Below are 23,016 nucleotides of genomic sequence, written 5' to 3'. Positions count from 1 at the left end.
ATTATTCTCAACTTCAACTAAACTAAAATATGAATTTACATTATTTGTAATTTAAGAAATATTGTACTTTTCGTGGTAATCTGTTAAATTACTGTAAAAAAGGTAGAAAACCACTCGTTTCCCTGCTTACATATTACAAAAAATTGAACGACATGAGATCAGAGTGTTACTAGCGGCAAAAAGTGACATCTTAGCGATTTTAGCTTGGCGAACAAAGGAAGTGGCATGGCTATACAGTTATATATAGATCATGCTTCCATGTTGTGTGCGGCGCCACTGTCTCTCTGTTCTCGAGTTTTCCATCTCTTTCTTAATCTATGTACTGTACGTGCCTTACAATGTACAGTACTTGCAACCAACTACCAATGTTCAGTGGTTTTATCCAATCGGCTAATAATAGACTTCATAGGGCAGAGAGTTTGCAAAACGCCAAACGAATTTAATATTAAAAAAGAAAAGAAAAAAAAGAAAAAAAAACAGCAACGAGTTACATAGCTTTTCCCGCAAGAAAGTTAAAATTGTGTGTCTCACCATCTGTTACGATATTTTATTTTTTAAACTTTTAATATTATTATTATAAAATGGCAAAAAGCTTAATTTTGAGGGCAGAGAAGAGTTGATTTCTTTTTTTTTTAAAAAGTTTGTAGATATTAATAACGAGTAAATTTTTCATTAAGTCCGAATCCACTCAAGATACGACACATAGCCCTCCTCTATCTCCCACACCTCTCCACCTTTAACCACCAAAATTTAATAGCATCAATGCCCCTAATATCCAATCCTCCGACGGCCGGATGGCCGAGCGGCAATGTTCCCTCTAATTTTTTTTGTAGATGAGCAAAACATATACTTCTCTGAGCAAAAAAAAATTTTTGCTGAGCAGATACTGAGCAAAAAATTTTTCTGAGCATATTATATATATATATAAAATCTTGTTTTTTCCTATAAAAATTAAAATAATTAACTTCTATAAGTATTAGATATTAATGGTGCGGTTTTTTTATATACAGTCAAACCTGTTTTTATGCGCTCTTTTTATGTGCGATTTTTATTTGTGCGATTTTTTTAATGCGAATTTTTAATTTGTGCGGTATACTTGGCGACTAGTCACGTGCGATTCGTCATGTCTTACGTTGACTTATTATAGCTAAATAAACTTATTATAGCATAAATGCACTTATTATAGTAATATTATTGCATGAATATGCGAAAAATGAAATAATTTACTTTTTAAGTCAACAAAACACCACCTGGACAAAAATATGTAAAACAGACGATAGACCAGACGATGCAGTCAAGTGCTGACATCTGTTGTCAATAAATTCTATTTCGTACGGTTTTGAGTTATTTTCTATGTGAGACTTTTTTTATGCGGTCCCTGTTGACCGCATAAAAAAATATTTTTTAATTGTGTGGCGAAAACTATTATTTACAGCCATTCGTGAAGTTTCGTGAGATTTTTTTTAATGCGTTTTTTTTAATGCGGTCCCTATCCCCCGCATAAAAACAGGTTTGACTGTATTGTTTAAATATCAATTTCTTTAAAAAACTTTCCTTTTCTTAAAAATTAATTGATTTAACTTCATAGTTAGTTTAACCGTTGTTATTTTGTCTGTACCGCATTTTATCAGAGACAAAGACTATTGGGTTTTATCCTATTTATCCCTATTGGAATAAAGAATGATGAGGATAAAACCCAATAGTCTTTGTCTCTGATAAAATGCGGCACAGACAAAATAACAACGGTTAAACTAACTGTGAAGTTAAATCAATTAATTTTTAAGAAAAGGAAAGTTTTTTTTTAAAGAAATTGATATTTAAACAATAAAATAATTAATTTTTATAAAGTAGAGATTAAAATTCATTTCAAAACATACTTGCATACAAAATATTATGTTTTGTCAATAATTTAATGCATTTTGACTACAGAGAGAAAAGTTATTAAAAAGACAACACAGCGTGTAATCGAAATATACGTAGCAATAATCATGCTGCAGACAGAGTGAGAAATAAGTAAACAACAATTCAAATCCGTGTACATGCTCGCCTGCGCGGCACATAAATTCTCGTTCGCGGCAACAATTTGAGCAGTGCGCGGCCGCGCAGCTTAGAGGGAACATTGCCGAGCGGTTAAGATGGCAGCCTACCGCTCTGAGAAATCCGGATCGAATCCGAACGGTCGAAAAATCCCCCGGAATTTTTCGGGGGGTGGTCCGTCCGGATATGTCGAACCCCGTCCCTTTCCACCCGGCCGCCCCATTGTGGGCCTAGTCGAACCCATAATGGGCTTGCTAAATGAGGCTTTATTAGTGCCTACAGGGCGAAAAAAGTTAATAAAAAAAAACATATCGAAACCTCCCAGCAAAATTTCAGAAGTTTCGACAAAATGTATGAATTGTTAAGTTTCAAAGTGGTGAACAGAATCGTGCTCATGACACATACACACATTCTCTAACATCCATACATACAGAACAAATTCCCCCTTTTTTGTTTTTTGCAATTCTTGATTTTTCAAGGTCCTCTAAGTCCAAAAATGTAAAATTCTTGGGGATCATTTTTTGACCAATCGCCATACTACTCCTCTGTTACATACCCCTGTGATCGAAAAGTATCGGAAATAATTCAATTTGAATTTATTCATTAAAATTTATCTCCTCTCCTTCAAAGTAATCTCCCACTGCAATGCATTTATGCCAACATTTTTTGCAGTCCTCAAAATATGCTTTAAAGTCGTTTTCGTGAAACGTTTTCAGGACTCGCAGCGAATTTTGTTTTATGGTATCAATCAATTCAAAATGATCACAAAGCGGAATTTTCAAGTCAGGAGACAGGAAAAAAATCACACGGTGCCATATCGGGTTAATACAGAGCTTGCGAAACCGTATTTATTGAAGTTTTGGCCAAAAATTCAAGAACAACAAGAGCATTATGAACAGGTTCATTATCGTGGTGCAAAATCCAAGAGCTTTCTCCCCATAAATCAGGTCATTTTCTACAAATTTCTCAAACGACGCAAAACACTCAAATAATATTCTTTGTTGATAAATTGGCCAATCAGAAAGAATTCGTGACGCATAACACCACGACAATGGAAAAACAGTCAACAAGATCTTGATTTTTGACTGACTTTGACATGGTCTTTTCGGTCTTGCTTCACCTTTCGAGCTCCATTTACTTCATTGTTGAGCTGTTTCGGTGTCAAAAGCCTAGTTCCATGTTTCTTCATCCGTAATGATGCGTTTTAAGAATGGTTCATTTTGAGAAAACATTTCCTCAGCAACTCGAACAGGTTGTTTTTGGAAAAAATTCAACGTTTCTAGGACGACTCCAAAAGCAACTCGCCGCAAGCCCAAATAATCATCGCTTAGACGGCCGGATGGCCGAGCGGTCAAGGTGGCAGCCTACCGCTCTGGGGGACCCGGGATCGAATCCGAGCGGGTCGAATATCCCCAGGAATTTTTCGGGGGGTGGTCCGTTCGAATATGTCGGGCCCCGTCCCTCACCACCCGGTCGCCCCATTGTGGGCCTGGCCGAACCCATAATGGGCTTTCTAAAAGAGGCCCTCTTAGTGCCCACAGGGCGGAAAGAGTTAAAAAAAAAAAAAAAAAAGCCCAAATAATCTTTTAAAATTGCTTTTGTGAAGCAATTTTATCCAAATGATACTGGAACATGTTCAGTGTTCCAGTATCATTTGGATAAAATTGTTCATAATTGTCCATAATTGTTAAACGGCGATCATTGAGCACCAAATCTCTGACTCAAGTGACATGTTTATCAGTTGAAGTGGATGGTCTATCAGAGCGTGGTTCATCTTCGACGCGTTCTCTGCCTTCCTTGAACATCTTGCACCAATCGAAAACGCTTGTTTTTGATAGATTATCGTCACTAAAGGCTTTTTCAACATTTCCAACGTTTTTATAGCAATAAGTCCGTCGCAAAAACAAAATTTAATGCACGTTCTTTGCTCAAAAACACTCGACATCTTGAAAAATCACCACCACAAAAATTTCTTACACGAAACAGGCGATGACGTAGGGATTACTACTAGATGTCGATGAAAGTCGTACCAAATGACGGAAAAAACGACGACGGTTGAATTTAATGCTAAGTATTCGCTTGTGCCAGTAAATATAGGTGGCGTATGAGTCGACCAAAATGGCTGCCACAAAGGGTATAGCGTGCTTGACAATGTACGAGAGTTACCTGTGTGTTGTCTTTTTAATAACTTTTCTCTCTGTAGTCAAAACGTTTTATTCGCATTTGTATCCGACATTAATCCTAGTTGATTTCGTAGTTGTTTAAGTCACTATGATTACACTTTGTGACATTTTAGAATATGTGGCTGATCGAAAAAGATGTCTTACAGAAGGAGAGGAAATACCAAAACTGATAACTTCACATCTATCCAGCTCTTTCTCAGCAAACAATTCACTTCAGTTTCCCACAGCTAATTTTGCTGAGCTTAAAATTCTTTTATACAAATGTTTTCACCCTATCTAATATAGGCCATCGTCAGGTTTAATATTATAAATGTTCCAAAATGGAACGTACCGTTTTCGAATATTTTACATATTTAAAATTCAATAAAATAATTTAACTTTAAAATAAATTGAAAGAAGTGTGTATATTAAATAAATAAATAAACAAATAAAACATAGAAAACAAAGCTAAGTAAAAAGAAAAGATTTAAGGGTTTTTAAGTGTCATTTTTTTTTCTATTATATATTTCCACGCTGTTAGAAGCGCATTAGCATCCATAGCATTTAGGCAACGGTTTTTCATTTTAATTTTATAAATTTCCACCTTTTCCTTCTCCAGCGCAATGGATGGAAAGTGCACCGTTTAAATGACTTTAGCCTCTTCCCATTTTACAATCGCTTCTTCATTCTGTGCTATAATTGATAATATTGTGCTGTTGGGTCGTTTGTCAACGTTGTATCAAGTGCTCTTTTTCTTATAAAAATCGAGAATGATCTATAAAAGAGCACCTAATATCTGTAGCTTGCTACGGAACGATAAAGACAGCGTAAAAAAGGAAGGTAAAGCTGGGGTATATAAAATTCCATTTGAAAATCAACAGTTAGGAATCGAAAAAAATTATGTGGGTATGACTAGAAGAAACCTGGCGGTACGTCTGCGATAACATACATACAGTTTTGACAAAGGACACAACACAATATTAGCAAGGGTGAACACTTTCTATTCTAACAAACTACTTTATACTCATAGCAGCCGCCATTATGTAGTTCGCGCTAATACCACTAGGTGTCAGATCTATCGTTGGCACAAGCGAATAGATAAGAGAATTAAATATCCGTGTATATTTTAAAAATTACATTATATATTATTTATAATATAAAGTTATATATTAAAAACCTCTCAACTGTAGTTAAAACTTGTCAGCTTTCTAAATTAAAATAGAAGTTTGAATAAAAATAATAAAGTTTTTAATAAAAATCCCCCTGAACGGTAGGCTGCCACTATGACGCTCGACCATCCCAAAGTCCTAGAACCTTGCGACCATCCGGCGGTGGTAACATAATAATTTGAGAATAAATAAAACATGTTTTCAAATATTATTTATTTATAAATTATCGAATTAAAGTTGAATTTTGTTAACAAAGAAATTATTATGTTGTTATGTAGAATATTATTAATGCTTGAAAATCAATATTTCTATATAGCATCGACCTTATTATCAATTTTAGCATTTTCAAATGTTACATTCGATATCAACAGATGGCATTATTTGCCGAATGACGTCATGGCGATCGACATTTGAATTTACGGGAAAAGTGAAATATAATTACATATTAGTTATGTTCGACGTTTTCATATTATCAAAACATGAGATATAAAAAGTGACAGAGAAAATATTATTCCACGAATATTTCACAGCAGTCAGATTCATTATAATAAATCGATAAATGCCAAATTTGGATTGCGTGTAGTGTACAGTTATTCTTATATACATTAAGACAGGCTTTAACTTCAGAGGTAATTAGGGTAAAATATTTCGGTAGAAGTTACCTTTAGGCCATTTATCATATATGTATATATCTAAAAGTAACCTCTACCAATATTACATTTTCAATGCAAAAATTGAAACACGTGTTAAGTATGAATTTCTGGTAGAAATTACTTTTACATATTTTGTGTGTATGCGAATACATACACAAATTACCTTAAAAGTGTAACTTCTACTCAAGTAACATTTTTTTGACTTAAGTTAGTGGTGCCCAAACTACAGCTCCTGGACTAAATGCACATGTTAATCTGGCACAAAGATGTTTGACACATCATCATTAAATGATAGAAATAGGTCTACTTTTAGTTTATATGAAATATATAAAATAATTGTAGCCTGTCTACCTATGCCTTACATGCAGTGTGACCTATCGGTTGAAAAGTTTGGGCATCAATGATTTAAGTAATTGAATGATTAGTGATTAGTATTTTAACTCATTTATATTTATGTATTGGTTATAAGTTAAACAATTTGTGAAAATTTTATATTACAGTGAAACTGTGTTTATCCAGATTTCCAGTTTATCTGGATTATAAAACAATTCCTGTCTCACAAGTATGAAAGATAGATATACAGAAAACCTATAAATGTGAAAATATTAAATAATAAGTTTATCGTTTGTAACCTCACGAGTTGTTATTCACTCATCATTCACAGTTATTATTGTTTTGCTGAGTCCAACCGTGAAAGTGATGTCCAAAAGAAAGAAAGTTGTTATGCTGGAGAAGAAATTAGAAAAAATCTGTAAAATTGATTAAAGTGAACCCTTGAAAACCATTGCTGCAGAGTTTGGAGTTGAAACTTTACTGTGTCTGATTGGAAGAATAATCATAAAGAAATTGAAGACTTTTGTTGCAAAATGCTTTCAAGAACAATTGCAAACTTGAGGGACAATAAAGAAGGCAAAATATGAATCACTTGGTGATGCATTATTCTTATGGTTCAGTGATCAGCAGGACTATAGCATTCTGATATCAGGTCCAATTTTACAAGAGAAAGCACTAAGTTTAAACAGCAAGCTATCTGATGAGGATCCCTCATTTACAGTTGGTTAAACAGGTGGAAAACTCGTCATGGTGTACATCATCTTGCAATGTCTGGTGAGAGCCCTTCTGGTAATATTATAGGGTGTGAACATTTTAGAAAGGATTTCAGTTTCAAGCATATAATATTGTTTTTTTACAGACTTATCGTATAGCAACTTAGGAGACAATATGGCTGAATTTAAACTTTATTGATATTAGTTACAAGAAAATGCATTTTGGGTGTTATACCCCTTATCAGTTCTTATCACTTTTAGATAAGATTTTTGGGTGAGAAGGATAAAAGATCTTTTTTAAATGTCATATTTTTAAAATTTATTGTAAGTTTCCTTTTTATGTCAATTTTTAGATATAAATTATGATAAAATATTATTTTAAATAAGGGGTTTTGTATTTAGATTATATGTTAAGAAAAATCCAATTGTTTTTGAAATAGTACAAAAAATGCCTTTGAAAAATACAGGTAATTGCTATTTATAATTGGTGGTGATAAATTTGTAAAACAGTTTGTACTATGGTATCTTCAAATATTTATGGTATTAGGTTCTAAAAGTGATAAGAACTGATGAGGAGTATAACACCCAAAATGCATTTTCTTGTAACTAATATCAAAAAAGTTTAAATTCAGCCATTCTTGTTCAAGTTCCTGTAAAAAAGCAATATTATATGCTTGAAACTGAAACTGTAAAAGAAACAGAACAAGAAGATAGAATAACAATTTTAAAAAGGAACTTAATAATTGAGTTTGAAAAGCTAAAGCCAGACCAAATTTTATAATGCTGATGAAATTTTTGTCTTTTTTTTTTTTTAAAGATGCTACCTTTGCTTTGAAATTAGAACATTCAACTAAAGCAGGGGTTCCCAACTTGTGTTCTGCAGAACCCTAGGGTTCCACCAATAAAAATTTGGAGTTTCACAATAAAATCCGTTAAGTCTAATGATGTATGAATATGCCAATGCAGATTTGGGATTAGAGGTGTAATTGTTGAAGTCTCGGATTGAGTCCTTGCATGAAGATACGAGGACTCCATTGGAGACTATACATGTGCTAAAGTTATTTATAGCTTTATAAACAGTGGGAACCAATTTATTGGTAATGGAATGAAGTGAAATCATGATATAATGTTCGACAAGATAATGGAAACCATAAAAACAGTAAAACATAAACTAAAGCTAGAAAATCATTCAAAAAATCATAACTTAAAAACTGATGAGGAGTATAACACTCAGCTTTTCAGGATCTAACATATAAAAATAAAATTGTTAAATCTGTATATATATTAAAAGCAAAATGTCCTTTCACCATTGCACACAAATAATGTAAATTTATAAATAAATTTTCATTTACAATTTGAAAATTTCAAAACAACTTTTAAACAGTTTTTAAAAACATTGTTTTAATTTTCAATTGATTTGATTTCAATTTTAATTAATTAATTTTGATTTTATTTTTAATTGTAGTTTTATTTTTTGTTTCGGTTTTAATGTAAAGTAACTACCTAGTACGCTTTAATTCGTTGATATCTAGGGTTCCAACATTTTTTATTAAGGTGAAAAGGTTCCATGATAAAAATAAGTTAGGAACCTCTGAGCTAGAGGTTACAAAAAAAGCAAAGGGAGGATAACATTTCTTGCTTGCGTAATGCTTCAGGGAAACCTAAATTACCCCTTGTATTGATTGAAAATTATTAAGCCACATGCTTTAAAACATAGAAACATTTCTTTGCCAGTTGTTTACAAGTCCCAAAAAGTGCTTGGATGGATAGTGCAATTTTTAAGAAATGATTTCTTCACAATTTTGTGCCATGTATACAAAGTCACTTAAAAAAAGACAGTTTTTCATTGAAAGCAATATTGTTAGTTGACAATGTCCCATTGCATACAAAAGAAGAACTGGTTAGTGGGAATATCAAAGTTAATTAATACAACCTATGTATCAGGGAGTTCTTGAAATGCTAAAGCACTGTTACAGAAAGCAGTTGTTCAGCAAACTTATTGAACATGAAACTGAAGAAAATGAAGAGATAGTCTTCATTTTGAAATTGATCAAACATCAAGGATGTAATTTATATGGCTGAAGACCAAATGAGTGAATTGACAGTTGTAAAGTTGTGGAAAAATGTCTGGCCTAAAACTGCACAATTTTCCAAGGAAATGTTTGATATTGATGATATTGGTCCTTCAGAATTTGTTGGAATAATCAGAAATATAAGCTGTGCAGATGTAGAAATCGGTGTCATCAAATCATGTTTGCAATGTGATAATGATGGAGACTTTCAATCAGCAGATAAAAACATTATTGTAGCTTGTTCAGCTAATGACAATGTGGAGAGTGATAGTAATTCTGATGATGATGCAGGTAGTATAGAGCCAGAAGATGGATATTTTAGTCACAATCAAGTGACAATGATGTTCAAAAATGTGTTAATATACTTAGAAGGGTAACACTATATGACATGAACTAAACTCTTGATGGTAAACCGTTATGTGCTTCTCTCTCATCCGGGATACTCCTTTACTACCATTTTCTATTAGTAAACCCTTTAAAATATGTCAATTCCATAAGCAATCTCAGCATAACTTTTGATCATAAACTTACATTTAAATGTCACATTGATAAAATAGTGAAGCAATATATCATGGTATCCTTTGGCAATTTTACAAATTTATCTCTTCAAATAAAGTTTTGTGCACCATTTTCTTCATGAATTTCCAATCTATTGTTGACTATGGTTTATCGATTTGAGCCATGACTGTCTCTTCCCTCTTAAATAAACTCTCTAAAGAACTAGATGAAATTTATTTAATTTTAAATTTACTCTGCAGTCTACTTTACACTCATCATCTGAATACTGCCAGGTCCAGATTGGGTCTTCTGATCTTTAAAGAATGTATTAAATATTTTGACTGGTTACTTTAACAGTAAGGTACAGTCAGATTGGTTAAACTTGAGAATACCTCAGCAATATGTGTTTTTATTCTTCTTTTACGGACCATCCATTTCACAAATAATATGCTTTTATTTCATTTCTTGTAACATGACAAACATCGAATATCTACTACATGAAGAATTTAAGCATTTTAAACATGATTGTAAATGCAATCTTTATAATTCTTAATATTTATACATTTATATTAATGTTATCATATCATTCTTTTATATCTATTTTATGTATTTTACTCGTTTTATTCATATATGTATTTTATTTGGGTTCAATTGTTAAATCAAGAGGAAATCTTATGTCTTATACATGACATTCCCTATTGTAATTGTGATAAATAAATAAATAAAGCATCTATGAGATCATGCAGCAAGTAAGCATCACTCAAAGCTGAAGCAAAAGAAATTCACAGACTTCTTTATTCATTTTAAATGACGTATAGTTTTCTAATTGAAATCAAACTTATATTGTATGTAGATACATCTTTCATTTTGTACTGTTAATATGTAAAAGCATATAAAATGTGCAATTTATAAAATAAACATATATAAACTGTGTTATTTGTGTCATTAACAAATTTTCTGGATTATCTGGATTTCCAGTCATCCAGATTGGGCCTAGTCCTGTTTGATCTGGATAAACACAGTTCCACTGTATGACATGAACACACACACACAGCATGTGTGTGTGATTAAAGTTTTTAATTGTATACTATGCAATTCAATTTGGCTGTAATTCTTACTACATAGAATTTCCATATAAATTACAGCTGTGTATTCTATGAAGTTTTATATACACAGAAGCATTAAATTTTTTCATTTAATCTTAATAATCTTAATCCAGTAATCTTAATGTTTCCAGGAATATCAAATATGGGGATTTGATTGGAGGAATTAGAAAATTATAATGACTATCTTAAACTCCAAATTATGAGAAGAAACTAAGAAAAATGTTTTATTTGGAATAAAAAGTATTAAGTGTTTTCAAGCTTTCATTCATCATTAGGAGACTAAGAAAAACTAGAATTTTTTTTCTTGTAATGGCATTCTGTTTTTCTTGGATTCTTGAAGATGAACAAAAGCTTTTAAAGTTTAGAACCTTAAATTTTTGCTTTTTTTTTCCTCACATAAAACAATTTTTCTTATATTTGTGTCAGGAAACTGATTTGAGTAGTATATTTCCTGATGTAAAGCAAAGACACATTAAAGTTGTTTTAATATAAGGTGTCCCAAAAGTAATGCAGGATTTAAATTTTAAAAAGATTGTATTAATTATTCATTAATTAGCAAAGTTCTTACATAATTTTAAAGGGAAAACATTGCAATTAAATATGGAAAAGAGTATCTGACAAATGATTTTTGACACACTAATATTCTTTTGACAAAATTTTCAATTACATTTTTGCATAATTTCCAGTTCAGTTTCATCAATGAATTTCACTCTTGCAGAAAATGCCAAATTCTGCCAGAAACAATACAACATATAATCTCTTGTTGCAAGCATGTAGCACAAACAGACTATTTACATAGGCATAATCAAATAGTAAATATAATACACCAAGAGCTTGCACACAAACACAGATTATTAAACACTGAGGTACCTTACTACAAATATACTCTACAGGCAGTATTAATAAATTACACACAAAATATACTATGACAGAGCCATAATCACAGATAAAACAATTTACCACAACAGACCAGACATCACACTCATTGACAAACACAATAAAATCACATACATTATAGACATATCTGTTCCAAATACTCACAATGTACAAAACACCTGTGGAGGATGGACAAGTGCTTATTGTACCTGTCATTCTCTCCTCTACAGATGTCATACCACACACACTACACAAAAGCTTGGGAACATTACAATTGAAAAGAAACACACATATCACACTACAGAAGGCCACTATGTCACATTGTTAGGAAATTCCTGAATACAAACGCACACACACTGACACAGAAATTAAATAAGTCTTGTTTTGGTTGCTATGCCTTGACTCTGGTTCAGCATAGTACACAGCCACCAGTGTCAACTGAGTATAACCCACTAAACTCAATGTAATAATAATAATATAATTTTAGTATTATTAATTTTTGTAATATAATACATTTTTCTAATTAAATTTAAAAAATTTTTCAGCCTGAAATGTATCTGTTTTAAATTTCATAAAATGAATAATGATGAAATTTCACAAAATAAAGATACAGAAACTTCCTCACAATTCTTACCCAGTACTTCAATTGAACCAAGTATAAATGAAAAAAATGAGAATGAAACCTGCAAAGACATTACTTATAATGAAAGTTTCGAAACAGCTTGTTCTAAAAGCTTCTCTGAATTTGATACAGAAAGGTTAGTAAAATTTATATGCTATTAATCAATGTTTATATTGAAAGGTATATAAAATATTTAACTGAATTACATCAGTCTTAAATATTTAAAACTCAAAATTCTTATTCATAATAATTTAAATATCAATTCAACTCCTGAGCAAAAGTAAGGAATATTTTGTAATTGTTGTGGAAAAATTATTTTGATCCTGAAATAATTAAACTCACAAAAATATTACTGAACTTTTAACAATTGACAAATACAAGGTGATTCAAAAGTCACAGAAATTTTAAAAAAAATTAATAACTCGCAAACTATTTACAGTAAGATGATGCGATTTTCACAGAAAGGCTTAGAAAGAAGTGGAATTTTTTTATATGTAATAAAAATTTTAGTAAATAGTTACATTTCTTGCCATAGATGGCACTTGATAGGATTACATAATTTGTGTAGTTGTTACTAGAGCTTACACTAAGAATATTTTTATTTTATTATTTTAACAAATTTACAAATGCTACAGCACCATTTGTGGCAAGAAATGTAACTATTTTGGTACTAAAATTTTTATTACATATAAAAAAAAATCTCACTTCTTTCTAAGCATTTCTGTGAAAAATGCATCATCTTACTGTAAATAGTTTGTGAGTTATTAATTTTTTAAAATTTTTGTGACTTTTGAATTACCCTGTATAATAGACATATTGAAGTATTTACACAAGTATATGTCATAAAGATATTTGCATAAATTACAAAGTTAGAGCATTTTAAACAAAGTAAGAATTGAATAACAGTATGGAATCATAAAAAATATTAAGCAAAAGTATGGAATACTGATGATTAATATTTTGTAGGGCCACCTTTTTCTTTGATTACAACAGTAATTCTTTGTGGTATTGTAACATAGAAATAAGTTTTATATTTAGTTCTGGATCAACCTCTGACCATGATTCTTTGACTACCTTCTTTAATTCTTCTATGGTTGTAGCTCTTTTTTAGACACCATCTTCAGAACATTCCAAAAATTTTCAATAGGTGTTAATGTACCTGGACACTACAGTAAGGAGAGGAGGGTAGCAGAATAAGGTTACTACTCAAGAAAAGCTAGAGCAAAGCTCTATATGGAAATAAAGTAAAAGAAATCATTTCAGATGAACCAAAAATCATAAAGAATAGACTGTTAAAGCTGTTTACATTTTTACATCAATAGCACAAACCTATGCCTTGTTTTAATGCAATGCTACATATTTAAGTTATGCTCACAAATGAATCAAAAATATTTATTGGCTATGGTATTTATGACGGTACATTAGTATAAAGATCAGACGAAAAATTTCTTCCTGACTGTTTAAATTCATTAGGAAAATTTCCTAAAAGTGTAATGGTGCAAGGATGTATAACCTGTAAAGGGGTTGGTGAGATGGCAATCCGTAATAGTACATTGAATGCTGATGATTATTTGGAGTTATTAGAATCAGTTTGGTTGTTAAAACATCTGAAGACATTTTGGTGAAGAGGATTTTATCTACCATAGTGACAATGCATTATATCTTAGAGCTAGACAAATTAAGGAATAGTTTCAAGAACATAACATGCAGCATTTAGAATGTCCTGCCAACAGTCCAGGTATATCTCCCATTGAAAATATTTGGAATGTTCTGAAGAAATCTAAATGGTTGTAGGTCTCTTTTAGATACCATCTAAAAAAGAGCTCAACCAATAGAAGAATTAAAAAACACAGTCAAGGAATCATGGTCAGAGGTTGATCCAGAACTAGGAATAAAACTTGTTTGTACAATACCACAAAGAATAACGGTTGTAATCAGGGCAAAAGGTAGTCCTGCAAAATATTAATCATCAGTACTTCATACTTTTGCTTAACACTTTCAGATCTGACCATTTCGGTTCATAAATCTGAGGACTGACCTTTGTTGATCTTATTTAAAATCTTGCTTGTTTGAAAACAAATAACTTTATGGTTTTTATGACTAGTCTATATTAAAGATTACTTTTTCTGTTTAATTTGATATATAATAAATAAATATTTGTTGATACCATTTTGATTGTTCATAATATAAATATAATGTTTACGATTTTTTAGCCTTTATAATTGCACCATTTGAAAAATGCATGCTCAATTCAGATTGGGTAATTGTTTATTTTCATTCTATTTATTTTCTGTCCTTTGACAAAAGTATATGACAATATGTGCAACAAAATTTTAGTTTTTGTTTCATTTATATGCCATTTTGGTAAAATGCAAATTTGCATACCATAAAAACGTGTAGTAATCAGCAATAATTTGATGATTCCATACTTTTGCACAGGGCTGTATTTGCATTTGATAAAGTATTCTTACATTTTATTTAATGTATCCTAACACACATAATAATTAAAATAATCATTTTATATTTGATTAATGTTTTAATACTTTATTCTAATAATTTGAATATGTCTTCCAAAAAACTATAAAATAAGTTAACTAAGTTAGTTTCATAGAATATTCTATTTTAACATAAACAGAAAAATATAATGGATAAAATATAAAACAAAACATTCCATGAATGTTCAATTTGGTCATTTATCAACTATTGAAAAATTTTATTTGACACTTTATTCATTTAAATTTTAATGGCAAAGTTACAGGGACTATAAATTCCATTACCTATGATCCAAATAACCCATTAAAAATACACTAAAACAATAAGAACAATAAACATTCATTGTATATGTGATAAAAGAACCAAAAAATATCAAAGAATAATCAAGCTTGGGAGAAAGCAGTTTAAAGATGGTTAATGATACATTAAACTTTTACAAGTGCTTTTTGAATGAATGAAAGTTTAGGGGAAGTAGATTCTTTACACTGGAGATAGATGCAGGAAATCATGCAAAAAAGAAACAGTATGGAAAGTTCAGTCCTCATGCTTCTAAGCATGATTTTATTATTGGTAAGAACAGCAAGAGTTCTGATATTGATATGGTCTGAAGATAAGAGGCCAAAGTATTTATAAGTGTAGGTTTAATTAAAGTATATAATACATTTAAACATCTGGGAGGTCAAGACAAACTATGCTGATGGATGCAGAATCTATATATGAGAGATGGGAACATTTGTTAAGTAAGAGATATAATTTTGAAAGTTCTGAATTTAATTTAGTTAGCAAAAGAGGAGTAACAGAGGACCAAGCATTAATGATGTAATGTATGAGTGAATGAATATTGGCCAAAAAAAAAAATAATTGGAGAATAGTTTTGGAAGAAAAAATATTGCAGTTAAGCAAGAATAATGTATAGATACTTGTTTAATTAATGTTTTGTGTGCAAATGGAAAGTAACTTTAGAATCAAAAAACACCAAGGTGAATCATTTGTTGACTGTGTCTATTTCCTGATTGTTAATAAAAAATTTTGTATTAGATGGTGGTTTGATAAGATCATAAAACATTACTTTGGTTTTATTACTATAATTGAGAGGTTCATTTTGATGACATTTTTAATTAAAATAATGCGATCCTGTTGTAGAGTTTTGTGGCAATTATTGATTAGGTTAATGTCATTAGCATAAGCAACTATGAAAGAGTGAGGAGTGTACTGACCCTCCCATGTTCGTGAGTAATTGGGAGAACCTTTCATGAATATTGAATTTTTGAACTTTAATTTCTATTTTCAATGTTAAATTTGTAATTCATTTCAAGAAATTTAGAGCCATTTAATTCTTTTATCCTTAAAAAAGAAATTTTATATAAGAACATATTTTTTTAATAATGATTTATAATTCGTTAATATTTTTATTTTTCGATAACAGCAAAGTTATTCACTAATAATAAGTAAAACATATCTAAATAAACTAGCATTTATCTAAAAGTTGGAATAATTTTTTCTATTATTTTTAACTGTTGTTATGATTTCTTCTAGATAACATATTAGTTTACTTTGATAAAGATATGCATGTATTGCATTAAGAGTGTTTTTATCTTAAAAATCTAAAGTGTCATGTGCAGGTGACAAAATTAAGACAACAATGTGCATAAGTCAATAAAGCATTCATTTATCCATTAGTTGTGTCAGTTCTTTTTATTTAATTAAATATGCTTTTTGATTAATATAAATTGTAAAAATTAATTTGTAATAGTATTAAATTTAAGTAAGGCATTTTTTCTTATAAAAAATTTAGTAATGCTGTTTATTAAAATTATTTTTAGAGGTAGTCATTCAGAATTTGGTTCATCGTTAACAGTTGGTAATGCACAGGATATTACTGAAAAAGAAATTTCGCCTTGGGAACAGTGGCTCTTTGAAAAAGAAAAAGAAAGACGAAAACAGTTTCTTAAAAGAAAAGAAGAAAGGAAACAAAAATTAATGATTGAACAGAAAGAAAAGGAAATAGAATATGAAAGAAAGATTCGTGCAGAAAATGCATATAAAAAATGGCTTCATAGAATTCAAGAAAATCAAAAGAAACAGTTTTTACTTCAAAAAGAAAAGACTGAAAAGGAAAAGAATGATAAAGAAGAAAAAGAAAAGACTATCAGAATACTTTCAGAAAAAAAATTTAAACAATGGAAGAAAGAGAAACAGAAACTAGAAGATGGTATTGTATAAATATGTACTAATTTAATACTTTAACTTAGTTTTTCTTTAATAATACTACTAGATCTTACTGGAGATAATATACTAAATAAATAAATGCCACCTTTAACTATCCAGCAAATTGTTTAATAAATAAAAATAAAAACGTTTTTAACGGGATGGCATTTATTTATTTAGTTTTTCTTTTTTTGTAATTTGGTTTATGTAAATATTTTTTTAAAGTTTGATATACTGGTTGTATTTGAATAGGAGCCACATTTATTTGAGGATTTCTGAAAACTTAGAAAAATAATGTAAAATTAATAAATGCCATAAATTATGGTAATTAGATATTGTATTTATTTCACAAACTTTAATAGGAAATGGAATATGTAAAATCTACAACATAAAATAAGTGTATTTTTTTATTATTTTTTTATTACTAGTGTATAGAGAGTAACAGTCATTATAAATATATTTCAAGTTGTCATCTTGAGTATAATCTGCTTTAAAAATCAAACTTTCATAAACAGATATTTAAACAACAAAATTCATACCTAAATGCTAATTCCAGCAGAAATGAACAATAAACTTTAATGTTCGAACGTTTTTGGCTTCTTTTAGAGGCCCTCCTCAGGAACGTACAACAAAAAAAACTGTTCTATCGTTTGAAATTCTTTAACCGTCGAATACTGCCGCATTCCAATTTTTAAAAATATTTAACAATGTACCATACAATACAAAAATTGTTAAGTTTAAACAAAATTATAATTTAAAATAAAGTTATAAATAAACTTCTTATCATTATTATTATTACTATTAATATTCTTATTATTATAGTGTTGTAAAAAATTAGTGCACTGTAAATGATGTGTAAGTTGTTTTCTTTTGCATATCAGAAAGACGAAAATTTAATTACACATAACATTAATTGTTGCGCTTGTGGCACTAAATATTTCCCTGATTGTGGAACCAGAATATAATTGGAGTTAATGCAACATCCCTTTGTGCTTTCTATATAGATCTCAAGAGCTTCCGACAAGCGTAAGTCGTGTCGGTCAAAGGCCCTGTGTAACAGAGTAGCTTCATCCCAACATGGAGAAATCCTGCATTTGGTAGCATACTGGGCTAGTGTAGTATTATACTTCTGCTTGGACACATCATATTTGTGGTCTCGTATTCTAGCCTCAAGGGATCTATATGTGGATCCGATGTATGTTACCCGATGATTGAAACGTTTGTCATGCAATGGTATGCGGTACACCCCTGTCGCTTTTTTGTCATCAGACCTGTCTTTAGCATTAGATAATATTTGGAAAATATTCCATTTTCTCTTATATGTTAAGCGCAAGTTCAAATCCTTAGTGATTCAATTATAAATTTGTTGAAGGGATGGTTCGTAAGATATAACCACCTGATTGTGCTGTGTATCCACGACCCTCGTGTTGGTGGTAGTTATCGTAGATTGCTAGTTGTCAGCGAGTCTGTCTTAAAGATTGGTGGTACCCGTGTGCGGACGCTATACACTTGATTCATTTTATTTCACTGTAGATATCGGGCATCTCAGAGCAATGGGAGTAAGCCTTTGAGACTAGGGCCTGGAATGCCGCTATTTTAAAGGGCCAAGGGTCTGCTGAGTTAGCAGGTATGAAGTGCGGACGGTATGTTGGTTTGCGGTAAATATTCGTTGTTATATTTTTATTCGTCACCCTAATCTTGACATCTAAGTAATTAACTTCAGTGCTACTCTCCTGATCTAATTCTAGTGTTAGCCTGTACGCGTTGTTGTTAAAAATTTTTTTTTTTAACACCTCTCCTATATCTGGTTTGGTTCTCCATATAATCAAAATATCATCTACATACCGTGTATAGCTAAGCATATTGTTTTGTAAGCTTGTTATGACTCTTTCTTCTAACTTTTGTAAAACGAGTTTGCACAGATCTCCGGGATGGTGCATTGGTACCCCTCTTTTTTGGATGTAAGTTTTCTTTTTCAGATATTTAAATACTTTATTAATAATGGACATTGAACAGGCACATGCAAAGGAAATAATAACCATCCTTGAATAGTAACTGTAGAGAAAATATACTGCTTAAAATAGTAGCTGCAGGTATTCAAATAAAACCAGTGATTACATTCATAATTAAAAATAGAATGCTTAATAATAATTTATAATTTATACTTATAATAAGCAGATAAATTAAATAGCTTTTTTATAAACAGATTTAATTTGTTTAAATATAAGTATGAAAATGAAAATATGCATTTGAAAATGTTTGAATATTTGAAAGAATTTTATATTTCTTGTAATAAATGTGTAAAATAAAAGCAATCCTAGTTTAATAGCCAGATAACTTTTTTATATTCAAACATTTTCAGATAAATAAATCACACAGACATGCAAATATGCATTAAACAAACTATTGACTAATTATTCAGTTCTTAAAAGATGATTATTTGATAATTACAGTTACAATTTAATTAATAAATTAAAAGGCAGGAGCATAGCAACAGCTTTCTTCTAATAATAGATAATTTAGATAAATAGGCATTATCTATATTATTTTTGTCTAATTGAAGCACATGATGCAGAAAGGGCATAACTTACAACATGGCCCAAATTGAGTAAAACATGCTGCATTCTGTATCAAAAACATTAGGGTGTAAAAAATTAATAATGTTCCATTATATTATGAGGCAATGGTTTGAGGCTTACGCTAATAAATGCATTGTGTTGTTGTTATTTTATTCATTACTTCAAAACTGTGAATTGTACATGTTTCTTTTCTGCACCATGTGCTTCAATTATAAAATGTAAGTTTCAGAATCATCAAAAATTTTTAAAAGTAAATTAATAAATTGATCATTATAAAAATACAGTGGAACCTCGCTTAACGAACACCTTGCATAATGTGCAAAACAAATTGTTAAAAAATTACTTGCTTAACAAGTGATGTTTTGCATCACTTGTTAAGTGACCAAGAGAGGGGAAATCTTGGTCACAACAAGTGACCAAGAGAGGGTAAATCCCAGATTGTGCCTGCTCCATTAATCTGTGTTTAGTACTCATTCTGCTAGCATCTTAGTCTTGCTTGTGATCACACATTTTTCCAAATTTGTGTTCACACATATTACTTATAAACATCAACAACCATAGCCTGTTATATAATAAACACGCCAAATGATACGCCAAATTCTTGGACTATGTAAAGGCTATAATTAAATATTAGAAATTAATTAATTTGACTAGAGGTAGGCAGTTATGCTGCCATCCTGTATTAAATTTAATGACCAATTCCAAATTAAATTTTAGAAACGTCTAAATTAAAAATTAATTATAAATAATTAATTTTTAATTTAGACATTTTAATTATAATATTTAATTATAGCTTTTACATAGCCCAAGCTACAAGAATTTGGCATATCATTTGGCATGTTTATCAGACATATTATTTGTGACTTTTTTCTTTTCTGCAAATTAAATTAGCATTCCAGGTTGGTTCATTCTGCACTAGAAAAAAAGACAATGATGATCCACGCTTCTTAACAATGTATATTGTATAATTTTCTTTGAATAAACATTATACATAAAATATTTTAGTATTTTTTCTGGCGTGGAATGCATTATTGTATTATACATTAATTTATATTAGAAAAATTGTTTTGCTTAACAAGTGTTTTGCATTACGAGTAAGATTCTGGAACAAATTATGCTCATTAAGCACGGTTCCACTGTATATAATTTAATATGGCCTTTGTAGCTTTGTACAAATAACATAATGGATAAAAATAATAGATGATGATGCCTTTGAACTTGCATTAGAAATAGAACAGGCAGACATAAATATGCCCATTGTTTAGAAAGTGACATATAAAAATTAATTTAATTAATACAGTTAATCAGTAAAAAAAAATGAAAAAGCAAAAAATGTGACTTCTTAAATTTATTGATAAATTCTTTTAGATATTGTGGTAAGAATCAAATCCACTTTTTTAATTTTTAATTTAGTACTTTTAAGAAGTATTTTTATCTTTAGAAGTGTTTGATCTTCAATATAGCATTTTTTATAAAATTTAAATCCTATAAAAGTTAATCTTATTAAAATTTGTTTGATGTGTTCAAAGCTTCTTGTCCTATTCAACTGTAGTTCAACGGTGTGTAAATCTCACAACTTGATAAATGTATGACTTATCATACAGGATGTGTTTAAAAGAACATGGCAACTAATCACTCTGAATTGTTGTTTTAGTGTGCATTTCAGGTGTAAATCCCTCTTCAGCTGTTGACAATTCTTTAACACTAGAACCACCAATATTTTTTTACTATTAGAGCTGCTTTATGGGTCAGTTTTGACCCATCATTAATAATGTTGTATAAGAAGTGATTGAAAATGTCAAAAAATTTCATATTTTTATTTTTACCAGTAAACATTTATTTAATAAGAACATAGTTTAATCTTAGTAACAAAACATTACAAAAATAACAAAATTTGTAAACTGAATAACTTTAGTTTACAAATTTTTTGCATATAACAGTTTTGGTTATTTTTCATAACATTTTCCACATTCCATCTTTCTGCGCTTGTTGCATGAATCAAATGTTTTATTTTTACCCTTGCATCCGCCCACCTGGCAGTGTTTTCTTTTTTGAGCATTTTGGTTTACATTTGTTGTAATCAGAGATGATTGAGGTGCAAGCTGACATTTTCTCCTTTGTCATATGCTTGTGTAAGCTCTGTTGCAAGATCTAAAAGAAAATCTCTTTTTCTTATTCTTTTTCCTGTTGTTTTTCTTAATAAAGAATCCTTTGTTTATAGCTGCTAAATCCAGCATATTATAAAACACATGAACTGATCATATTCTGGATGCTGTTTTCACTGAGTATGTTCTAGCATCTAATCTAAAATATCAATGCCATATGTTGTTGTAGCATTCAACTGCTTCTGGAAGATTTTTACATCTGTTCCAATCATTACAGTAAGGTGCATTGAACTGAGAATCAAAACATTTTTATTTTTTCCTTGATAAACTTAGTGTAGCTTCATTTATTTTCAAAATTTTTGTACTGTAGAGTTCTTCCTTTCCTCCTCTTACTTTGACAGAAATTTTCTTGTTATTTATATTTATTGTACATACTAAACTTGTTCTTTTCATTTGCAGTTTTTTTGCTACTTGTAGAGATGTGAAGAATTTATCTGTTGTAGTGATATTCCTTCCTTTCCTAAGAAACGATTTTGATAATTCACAGACAATACGTTCTTCTAATGATTCTCCAGGAACACAAGTTTCATCTTTTCCCAAAAGGAGGACCCACAATCACATATTCTGAACCAATTACGGTGTGTAGATGACGAAAACAAACAAAAACAAATGTTTTTGTTTGTTTTCGTCATCTACACATTGTAATTGGTTCAGAATACATGATTAACTATATCCTGGGTGTGGTGAATGGTTGTTTGTGACCACAAGTTATCCATTTCTAAGTTTTTAGCTCTATAAACTTGAGCATATAATATTACAATAAAAACATCTATTTCATGTAATGATATTTTCCAATTCTCATTTTCAAGTTGACGATGGGCTTTCTCTTCTGAACATTTCTGTATTTGTTATAGGATCCTACCATTTATGAGTAGTCACCAGGTGCTGGATATACTGTCTTATAATATATCTTTGCATGTCCAGTAGGATTCGGTGTTTCATGTATAATATTTTATGGGGAATGTTTACCTGGGGTGCAGCCCGGTTTCATGATTGTCCATTTCATTCCATCTTTGCCAATCTGACATTTGCTAATGTGGTAGATTGTGAAGATGTTGCAGTTATAATAGCTGCATTTTTCCTTTCTTAACCACCTAGTCCTATTGAGTTACAATTGAAACGTTTTACTTTATAATAATCAACTAAAAAGAATAAAATACATTTACCTAATGAACAACTTCCTTTTTGAGATATTTTCCTCACTGATATGTCATCTTCACTATCAGAGATTTTGCATTCACTGGAATTTGATTCTCTGGCAGGAAGAAATTCATTATTCAAAATATCTACTTGCAAATTATCTTTGTTGACATCAGATTGGTCATCTTCA

The 23,016-nt window shown here is 30.3% G+C and overlaps 1 protein-coding gene across 1 annotated transcript in view; it reads left to right on the top strand.

Moving 5' to 3' along the window:
* Positions 1-12,163: 12,163 nt before the first annotated feature.
* Positions 12,164-23,016, top strand: part of LOC136988255 (coiled-coil domain-containing protein 34-like) — a 104,989-nt gene continuing 94,136 nt past the window's right edge. Inside the window, exons 1-2 of the mRNA XM_067286113.1 lie at positions 12,164-12,377; positions 16,558-16,946. Of these exons, the coding sequence (XP_067142214.1) occupies positions 12,196-12,377; positions 16,558-16,946 (571 nt within the window). The 5' untranslated portion in view covers positions 12,164-12,195. The remainder of the gene's footprint in view (positions 12,378-16,557; positions 16,947-23,016) is intronic.

The sequence above is a fragment of the Centruroides vittatus genome, unplaced genomic scaffold (genome assembly GCF_030686945.1).
Source record: "Centruroides vittatus isolate TY-2023 unplaced genomic scaffold, ASM3068694v2 scaffold_324, whole genome shotgun sequence".
Taxonomy (NCBI): Eukaryota; Metazoa; Arthropoda; class Arachnida; order Scorpiones; family Buthidae; genus Centruroides; species Centruroides vittatus.
The sequence above is the reverse complement of the archived record's forward strand: the minus strand, read 5'-3'. Positions and strand labels throughout refer to the sequence as shown.